The sequence below is a fragment of the Symsagittifera roscoffensis genome, chromosome 3, assembly GCF_963678635.1.
Source record: "Symsagittifera roscoffensis chromosome 3, txSymRosc1.1, whole genome shotgun sequence".
Classification (NCBI taxonomy): domain Eukaryota; kingdom Metazoa; phylum Xenacoelomorpha; order Acoela; family Convolutidae; genus Symsagittifera; species Symsagittifera roscoffensis.
Window position 1 is genome coordinate 64,337,940 of NC_087064.1, and position 10,842 is coordinate 64,348,781.

A 10,842-nucleotide genomic window follows, 5' to 3' on the forward strand; every position below is an offset into this window, starting at 1 on the left:
CTTTTTGGAAAATTTTTACCAAAAAATTGCGTTTTTTCGGCGCGCGCTCCCCCCTCAAAATTAGCATATATTTTAGTATATACTTTAGAAAACTTTTAGAGTCCGTCACCAAAAATGGATATTTCAAAATAGTACAAAGGGGGAACCCTTTGGGTCGGCAGGGGCTCGAATCCGTGAGTGAAGGGGGCGTCCGCCCCCCCCCCCCCCCCCCCTAAATCCGCCCCTGCTCCTATCAAGGATTATTCTAATCAATAGGGCAAGTTCTGTCAACATAACCCGAAATGGTTGTGCATGTGCGTGCCTGGATATAAAGTGAATGCTTTTGGAGAATCTGGCGGCGAAAGTCCAGCGGAGAGTTTCGATGGCGAACAGGAGGAAGTCCAGCTTCTCACTGCTTTCCAACAGAGCGGCAACTTCTGAGAAGGAGGGGTGCATTGCCACCCACGCCCCCCGCTCTGCCTCTCCCAAACTGAAGAAACGTCAATCATTTTGATCCTTACTCTTAACTACGACAATTGAAAGTACGAAAGAAATGAGCCACCTTTTAAGATTATAATAATAATCATAATAGAAATAATAATAATAAATTATTTCCAAGTGAAACATTGCACGTATAGAATTACAAATGAAGAACTCTTTAACAAAAACATTACTTGAGGCCCTGCCGCCTGCATTTTTTAAAGCCATTTGATGTAGCCGTTTGTAGTGGAGACTGTGTAAAACATACTTGTATTATGTTGTTACGTAATTAATTACTAATGCTGCTACTGCAACATTCACGTATCACCAGTGGCGACGCTTTTTGCCGGTTTATACTCTTTGGCAGGAAACAAAAAAAAACAGACGGTATGAAACAATTTTTTGGGGCGCTAAGCGAGCTGACCCCGGGGGTGCGACTTCGGCAAAAATGAGGAATCAATTGTACGGGACGTGTTATAGCAATCGAGTCAAATGTGACGCAATGAAACAGAGCCTGAGGCAGCCCTGATAAAATTACACGTCGATGGATGGTAACTTGTATCTTAGGCATCGCAATTTCTAAACAAGGCCGAATTAAAATGCAACAAAAATGAATTGATATTGTTAGCTGTCGTGTGGGTAGTTACCCATTACCAAAATCATTTGATTAGGCTCTGCTTAGGATCGTAACTGACCGTAAAGCCTTCTTTTCATTTTGTCAGAAAAGAAAAAAAAACACGTTTAGTTTTTCGGCTGCTACCATTCGATTAAATAGTATTATGTGGATCGTTTATTTAAACTCCTAGTGAGAACAGCTCCTGAAAATTCCGAGCTGGATAAGTTTTTTATTGTAGCGCAGATTAATGCAATTAAACGGTTATTAAAATCGTCGGCAAAAGAAAGCGGTAGTGTATTGAAAAACCAAAATGACGTAGTATTTAGAAGAAAAAAAATTGAGATTGACGTCTTCGGAAGGAATGAGCAGCAAATGAGCTAATTGACACGTTTCGAAAGTGTCATTTGATCAAAATTTGTACTGCACAACACACGCGCACTGCACACTCCCGAATTTGAGAATTCATCAAACCAATACGAATGACTGAAAATCAAGCCAATTGTCTTCATTCTAAGTTTAAGTAGGGCCAGGATGCCTTTTATGTTCATGACACTAACTCTGTTCATGAGACTTTGGCTGAGTTTTCTAATATCCCGCTGGTCATGTTTCCGTCTCTTTTAGTTTGTTGGCTACAACGCGGAATTAATTTATGGCAGTTCTCGCTAAAGATTAAGAAATTTCAGATTGTATCGCAAAGGCTTTGAAAACAAACAAAATAGGAACTGAATAAAATGTTAGGACCTTATTTCGGTGTTTAGGCAGATAAAATAATTACATCCAACGGCATCATTTTACTCGCGGAGAGGATGGTGGTACCGCCACATTTGAGATTAATGGCCACATCAATTAATGGCTTGTTCTCCGTCTGACAACCATTTCAGTAGTGAGAAGGACACGACTTAGCACACAGTCGCGCGTAACGCGTCGTCAAGTAACTTGTCCTGGAACAATGTTTGTGTTTCTTAGATAAGAACAAGAGCTTTTTTCAAGAATTTGTTATGCACATTAGCCGACGATGATTCGAAGATTGGAATGTACGATCGAATCGAATATCCGTTAGTGAGAGGTCAATCAGAACAAGGCACCAGTGGGGGGACTAACAGAGCGCCCGTTCTCACTGCGCACCAAACAGGTTACGAATTATTACCAGGGTCGTTTAACATCTGAACCGTATATGATTTGATAACCGATCAAGTGGTACGCTAAAATGGATTCAAATTATTCAAAAAACTGACCTTTCAAAAATTTTGGCGCGAAACCAACGAATGCTTGGGCACAATATAGTACCACACAGCCTTCGGCGGTAAAGTTGGCTGGGACAAGTAACCGGTCGATGATCCTCTGAAGGAAGCAGCTGTTCAGACCACCCAAGAATCGGTGGGAAGGATCGACGGGAGATAACGCCGAAGGTCATTGGAAAGGCAGTACATCCAATTGTCATAAACAAATCTTCCGATGGCCCAACAACTTTGGAAACTCCAATAATTATTTGTCATACGAAAACACCGCAGGAATTCTAGTTAGCACCGAAGAGAACGAGTTAGTGGTGGGAAATTAGGAAATAGAGACAACAGAGTCTAAGTTTGAAAAAATCGTAGCATATTTCCGTTTCGGAGGAGAACAGTAGTGTACCGGATAACCCGATAGTCTTGTTTTCAACGAAGGATACGTAGGTTGGACAACGAGGCGAACATGCATGGTTCGACCGATATGAATGTTCAAGATGGATCTTATCCAAGAACGGAAGGGAATGAGTGGACAACAAAACCAGAGGCAGTCGAAGTGGAGTTGTCAAGTAATTCACCGAGGAACATAAGGACATAGATATTCGGAATAAAATCAATCCAATTTGAACATCAAATCCGATATTGCGTCACAAAACTAGCCCGTTGAGGGATCGCAAACCGCCCGAATTTTTAGGCGAACGTTTTTTTTTACGAGCGCGATATCAGCAGAGACCCAAATAAATATTGTATTCTCAATTAGAAAAAGTTCTGATGATCGAAATGAACTGTCACAGACAACACCGGGGCGTTCCTCTTCGAAAACCATAAGCAGACCCAGGGTCGGAATGCGTTGAAGCGGAGACCGTACCATAACCACCAGAGATCAGGGTGCTCCTGCGAAGACTCCGATCCCAAAACGCAATGCAAATGATACATATTTCGACCGCGAGGGTACCAGACTATATTCAGGACGACATCATGAGCTTAGATGAAGAAGTGTCGGGTCATTTTGTCGACGTTTCGGACAAGCTGCGAAGAACTACTGGGGACACACTGGGGAACAGACTATATTCAGGACGATTTTCAGGACTATATGGGCTTAGATTTGGAGTTGTACGGTCAATTTGTCGACGTCCCAGACAAGCTGCGAAGAATTGTGAAACATACCAAGTGTGAACCCTCGGTTACCGATGCTCGAGAAAATACAGTCGACGAATTCAGAGTACCAGCACTGTATCAGGGACTCGAAGCCAAAATTGAAAAAGCCGTGAGAGCCAAACCCTGGGGAAACTAGTAGATGCAGCTCAAGCAGAGATTAAACGTACAGGAGAGACAATCGACAAAGCGGGCCTCGAGCTACTTCACCGTATTGCAACGGGGTCGTGCGTCTCAACGACGATTGCGAGATGAGTGCTTATCTCGAACCCACAGGACGATCAAACAAACGAAGTCGCTAAACCAAAGGAAACATTACCCATGGCGGCAATGGACGAAGCTGTGTCACCGGAGATGACAGAGGAAAAGCCGGCCGAGTGAACCCAACCGGAGGAGCCAGGGGTTCAAATCATGCAACGGGTAGCAGAGTTAGTCATTATTAGAGGCGACTCCAGAGACCCGATGGCAAGAGACGAGTTAGATATAGCCGACGAAGTGTCTGCTATCAGTATGACTGAGGGAAACCGACTCGAGGGAAGAACTCGAGAGTTTATGAAACTTTAAAAATTTTCCGGGAAGAGGGGAGAAAAATAGGGGGCTATTAGATGCACCTCAAAGTACCAAAGGTAACTAACACGATAAAATTACACAGAACTTTAAAAACTTATTGGATTAAATGTAGTAAAACTGATTGAAAAAATTATTATGTTTTCATTTATTTGAAGAGGAAAGGTAGTGGAGAATGTGTAAAACATATCTATTTGATGTTAATACGTCATTAATTACTAATGTCAAGGTCATCTCTGTAGTTAGCGTAACATTCAAGTAGCGCCGGTTTTTGTTTGAATTCAAGTTTTTTCACTTACGTTTTGTTGCATTGTTATATGACCACGAGATTACTTCCACACCGTTTCCATCTTGAGGAGCTGGCTGACATTGGGAAACCTTCGGCCGGGACCGAAGTGGAGTTCGAACCTATTACCCACGACCAGCATGCAAGCGGTTCAGTTCTTAATGGAGGCCTGATGTTGCGCCCTGGATACGAATTACTTGAATTTTAAGAGAACATGAATCATGGTGCCCCTCGAACCTCCAACCTTTCTATTGACAAGTGTAGACTATGCCATTTTACCGCCGCTCCTATCATGACAATTGTCTAGCTTTCAGAATGTGATCTGAATCCTAACCCGCATTCCAGAGCTGAAACTAGGCCCGGCTGTTGGCCAAGCTATCTCAAAAACCGTAATTTGATTTAAGAGAGCGCTACTGTTAACTTTTGTGGTAAATTGTTTTCATAAGATTTTGTATTATAACTAGTTTTGAACTCAAAACTACGGAAATAATCAAATAACGAAAAACTGTCGCACAAAAACAAGTCTCCTCGAAAGTACAAAGCCTGTTTATCGTGCTTACTGCCAATCTAAACCGAGTTTTTTGTTTCGGCGCTTGAAAAAAGTAACGGAATATATATACTCAGGTTGATTCTTTGTTTTCTATTCAGACCCATTTCAGCGATCGAAACAATAGTTTTCAAGGCAAAAGTTTTACGCGCTTTTGGAAACATTGAGCCCCCGAGTCGGAATTTCTAACAGGGCTGATCGCATCAAGGCGATGAATTGAACTTTTCTTTTGCCCTTCAACGTCTATGTAGTGTGCAAATTTAAACATTTTTATGTAGTTTAAAAAATTGAAACTTTCAAAACAAATTTCTTACTTTTTTGAAAATCATTACCCTCCCACGCTAATTAAAAAACAATTTTAGCATAAAATAAGGTAATAGCTACATTAAATAGCACGCCTCGGTTCAAATTTGAACGATTTCTGAGCCGAACTAACTGGCCGCTTACGAATTACTAGCACGAAGTATCTCGCGCGTTAAATATCCCAAGTCGGCAATTTTTAGAATACTGTCATAAAATATATGTTTGAAAGTTTGATCGCAGGATATCAATAGTGTTCTGATGATATAAAAAATTGTACCGAGACAAATCGCAACACAACACAACTCGTAACAAAAAGCAACTGAAATATTTAACGAAAGCGACAACTTGCAAAGCTTGAAAAGAATTTATAACAGAAAATTCTATTTAAGATTGCCGATGAGCGCACTATAATCGCCTACCCACTCCGCGGCAGAAACCGGCTCTTGATATGTATAAAATCCTACCCTCTGTTGCCGAAATCGCAACACACTGAGTAGAAAAGACAGGTTGCCATCAAAAGGACGATTTGCGATTGAAACGATAATTTTCAAGGCAAAAATTTATTTGCATATGAAATTATCGACCCCCCCCCCCCCCCCGAGTCAAAACTTCTAACAAAGCTGATCGTATCAGGGCGACGCTTTGAATGTTTTGCTTTTCCTGTAATCTCTATGGAGTAATGCGAATATTTAAACATTTTTTTGGGTAAGAAAAACTGGAAATTATTTCGAACAACTTTATAACTTTTATGAAATCATTAACATCTAATACAAAAAATGTCTTAAGCATATACTAAGTTAATAGCTAGACCAACTTGCATGCAACTAGCATGCTATAGAACAACTTGTCGCCGCTCCGAGACAAAAATTGGCTCTAAATTTTGTATGAAAATCTACCCATGTTTGCAAGATCGCAACACGTTGGCGCGACTGAAGCCGTGAGTATTTTACAAGTTGTCTTTCAAGGTGAGTGGTGTATTAATAGAGATTGACTTTTGTTGGGAGTTGTCGCATTACGATAAATTTTTTTCAAAAAAAATAAGTTAAAAAGTAAAGTTGTGTAAAAAGTTTACTTCGGCCACAAATATTCGACCAGTTGCTTCGGAACATGAATACGCAAGAAAGGATTTTTTTGACACAAAAATTGTAAGTTGCAAAAACAAGTTATCTAAAAATTGCACCAGAAGTCGGAAACATTTGGACACTGGGGGTTCATGAACAGCTTTTTCGGTTTTTAGAGGTTGCATTGAATTGATATGTGTAATGACTACTCTCTCAATTTAATTTTTTTTTGACCCAGTTAATTTTTTTAAACCTTAAGTTATCAAACGAATCACAAGTAAGAGAGATTTGGTGTGATATTGTTTTCGACCCCATCTAATCATTCAGTAACTGTCTTCGACTGGAAAAACTAGCAAAAAAAAACCACGATTGGAACCAATTTTCATATCTTTTCAGAAATAACTAAAACTAAATTAACTTTCTCTCTTTTTTAAGTTGAAAGGAAGATTTGAATTAAGTTACTGCATAACAAATGGATCCTCTTGACTTGGTTAAATTATTGTTTTTGTTTGATATTTTGAGCGATAAAGTATAACTCTGTTTTTATGTAACGAAAGTAAATCATTCGGAAATCACAAAAACTGAAAAAAAATATTTCATTGAAATCTACGTGCAACCAAACAGCTGAAATTCGTGTAAAACTAAAATCCAAAAAGAGATCCAATTACCGACTAAACTAGAACAGAATAGAGTGAGCTATCTGTACACCGGAATTTTCTATATGGCACTCCATAAAACACAACTCAGCTCTTCTCCTCGACTCAGGTGTCATCAACACAATTTCTTCCTCTGTGTCAAAAAATGACCGATTGAACACTCACTTTGAAGTAGCTTAGATTTTTTTAAGAATTGAAATAATTTTGACCCCAGAGACCAGAGAGCCTAATTTGGGCGTACAGACGTTAATTTTTCGTCTGGTGTGTAATATTTTTCACCTATACAATAATCGGAACGATCTACTACCAAGCATTTGCTACACTGATTTGCTTATTTTATTTCGTGAAATTTAATTTATAATAGATTAGAGAACCATTGTTTTTTTGCTTTGCTCCTTTGAAGTTTGGGTCTGGCTACCTAGCACAGAAGTAAACAAGGACTGCTATCACTAAATACGACATCTACGACATCTGCAAGGGCAAAAACGATCAGCGACCACGAGTTAGGCATGCCCAACAAAACCACTCTATCCAGAGAAATCTTCTCATGGCCCAAAATCATCGGACACCTTTGCCGAGTTTATGAACAAGTTTTAAGTTGAATGATGAAGATGATAGTTGCTGACCGAATGGAAGTGAATGCAAAGTCGCGGGTGGCGTATTCGGTGGGACCCTTGAACAGGATGATTGAGAGGGGTTCGTTTTTCTGTCCCTCGAGAGAGGGGTCATCCGCCAAGATTCTGTCCAACCCCGCGCACACATCATCCAACTCATCTTCACTCAAGTTCATAGGGACATCTGTAGTCGTCAGGGGGTCCTCACACCTGCAAACAAACGGCCATACTTTGCACACTTCCTGACAAACATTTTTACAATAAACCATTGGCAGTCATACAAATAGATCAATGATTTTTTTAAAAACATGTTTTCGACTTTTTTAAGATGAATTAATCAAACTAATGTGTCGAGCTTTCCAAAATCAGTACAAAGGATATATTTCACCTTCTTTGTGCGCGCTACTCACTAAAAACTAGTGTACAAATTCAACCAAAAAGTCAAGTCGTTTAAATAAACTAACAAAGGGGGACCCTTTAGGTGGCCTGGGGAGGGGATTGAATCCCTGAGGGTTTAGGAGGGCGCCAAACCGCCCTCCTCCTAAAGAACTTCAATACTGTCCGTCAACTTTTCTTGTAGAATTGATGTACCATGCTCTATGTTTTCCGTTGTCTGTCTGTGTCTTTTGTTTATTTCCTCACTTGGAGAGTATAGTGAGACGCCCCCCTCCTCTTCAGGAAATCGACTGCTGACTACTTAAAAGTTCTCCCCTTTGGCACTATTTTAAGACCTCCATCATTTTTGGCTGGGTGACCTTAAAATTTTTTTAAAGGTGTCTTGGCGATTTTTTGTTCATAACTGTCCAACATTTTTTTTGAAAATCCAGCCCCCCCCCCTCGAGAAAATCTTGGATTACTTGTGTTCTATCTGGTCCTCCAGACACTGGAACACACTGTGGCAGTTGTCCAGGGTCCTGTTCAGGTGGTGGAAACAGTCAGCCACGTCCACACACTCCTGCTCGTGTATGGACTCTAGGGTCATACAATTGATGTAGTGGCCACACTGGTTGGGAAGCACCACATTCCCACTCAGACAGCTGTAGGGGACAGATGAAAAACATCAGCGTGCAAAAAAAACATTCCAGTTTTAATACAATGCTTTTCAAATGTCGTATTTTTGAAAACTAGAAAGCACTTTTCCTCTTTATTTTACATTCCTTTATCGCTTTGATGTTTAGAAAACATGAAAAGAAAAAACCGGCTTTTTTCCAGTCCCGCCCCTTGATTTTTTCAGAAATTCAATATATGAAAGTCTGTTTAAAATGGCTTTTTATGTTATAAACTGCGTAAAACATGTCAGCGTGAAAATAAATTTTACAACATTTCTTACTTGCAAAATGCCATGTTAACAATTTTTGATCAGCTTTGTTTTGTAATTTGGTGAGGGCGGGGGGGGGGGGGGTGGGAAACTGGAAAAGAGCCAAAAATAAAGAACATATCACTAGCGCAAAAGTTATAATTTCGGTTATTGAAGCGCAAGTAAAAATTTTGCACACCTGTACACGGTTAAGCAGGGCTCCTCCGTTACATAGGGAGTGTGTGGGTTGAAACAGTTGTCAAACACTGCCACTTTTGAAGCACACCCGTCCGGCTGGTTGGAACAATCCCACAAGAAGCCACACTCGCCGCCGCATTCTGCCTTGTCATCAAAACTGTCCCGCTTCCCACGAAGTAACGGGGGGTGCAGGGGAGATGTCGTTGACGATGTTGCCAAGGACTCATCCACGCCCCTCTTTTTCCGCCGAGGATGTTGGGATACCTTTGTGGATGCCAATGACTCATTGCCTTTTTGGTTGCTCCTGCGGTGCCTTCGCGATGACTCATCAGTCGATGATTCATCGCATCTCGAGGTGTCTATGGTGGTGATGAGGTTCTTCTGAACCCAGTCTGTGAACGAGCTCAGTGCTTCTGGGTGATTGTTTAAATCTTCCAAAGTGAGTACAAACTCAACTGGTCTGGCGTCGCAGTCTTCGTCGATTAGGAGTTGCAAATAGTCGAAGGTGTTGTAGGTCGTTTCGGGGTCCTCGTCGGTGGCTTTGACGTTGTGTCGGAATTGGGAGAAGAGACACTCGTAGAGTTGAATCCCATTGCCCAGAATGAGTATTGCCGGTGGCTCGTATTTGTCAACCTGCAATTTAATTTGAAGCAATGTCACAATCTTGAAGGCTGACCTTTATTTGAAAGTCTGGTTAAAAAGGCTGATAAAATACAAAGACGTCTCGCCATTTCGTTGCTTTACCAGCAGCTTTACCGATTGGTTGGTTTTGCTCCACAGCGGATTCAAATCAAAAGCCCATAACTAAACCCCCCCCCCCCCCCGCATTGCAGGAATCGGTATAGTTGTTTCAAAGCTTTCTCTCATTCTCATTATTGATTTCTCGTCCATTTGACAATCCAAGATATTATTAGCATGAACAAAAGCGTGTATGTAATTAGAGTCATGTCTTACTTTGATTGCTTTGTTGACGTTGAGTGGCGTGTTCATGGCCACCTTCAGCTGAAGAAGGGACACTATGGAGGACACGATGCACAGGGTCATAGCAGTGAGAGTGACCACGACGGAACAGACGAGGAAGCTCACTTTGCCAAACCATCGTAACACCCCCCACCACTCGGTCACTTTGCAACTGCAACCCCCTCCTCCCCCTGCCCATCCCCATCCCATGGTTAGAACTCAATTTGAGTTTTGCTAATTTCTCGTACTAATAACTTCTTGCTAGGTTGATTAAATAGCTGTCGACTGTTCCAAGTGCTGTTTTCGATTTATTAGTTCTTACAAGATGATATCCGGCTAAAGTATAAACTGATTGCTCGGATTGCCAATTAGCCTGACCTTTGTTCGGAAAAACTAAGCAAGTTTGTAAATAATCGGTTAATAGTACTGAATATAAATAAAAGTTTTACTGTATTAAAATCGAATATTTTGGTTTGACTGTTTTGTGGTTTGCGAGTGATCAGAAGAGGTTGTCTCTTCTGAGTCCTCTGTGACGTCTTCTCTTCCAGCAACCGGATGTCAGTCAAATCTACTTGACGACACTATTGGAGCCTCTGTATTTTATGCCTATCACATCTAATACTAAGAGAACTGAGGATTATTTTGAACAAAACTGCCAAGTGAGGTAATTTGGGTTTTGTGTTTGTCACAGATGATCAAAAGTAGTTTTTTTTCCAAACTTTATTTGTTTACATCGTTGCAGTTGGATACATTGGTATCAAAATCTGATCTGACGTAGATGTACCCGTCAAAATGCCATTACCGATTTTTTGCGGATGTGAAATACACTAAAAATCAAGCGCTCTAGCGTGGTTCAAATGTTTCACATGAATCTTGTACGAAAACCATAATTTCCAT

The 10,842-nt window shown here is 40.8% G+C and overlaps 1 protein-coding gene across 1 annotated transcript in view; it reads right to left on the bottom strand.

Annotated features, from left to right (window-relative positions):
* The window catches only part of LOC134841788 (uncharacterized), a gene marked incomplete in the record, with an annotated part of 26,265 nt that extends 16,110 nt beyond the window's left edge, over window positions 1-10,155 (bottom strand). Inside the window, 5 exon segments of the mRNA XM_063857825.1 lie at window positions 301-469; window positions 7,503-7,700; window positions 8,348-8,527; window positions 8,987-9,618; window positions 9,940-10,155. Of these exon segments, the coding sequence (XP_063713895.1) occupies window positions 301-469; window positions 7,503-7,700; window positions 8,348-8,527; window positions 8,987-9,618; window positions 9,940-10,155 (1,395 nt within the window).
* Between the last annotated feature and the right edge of the window lie 687 nt (window positions 10,156-10,842).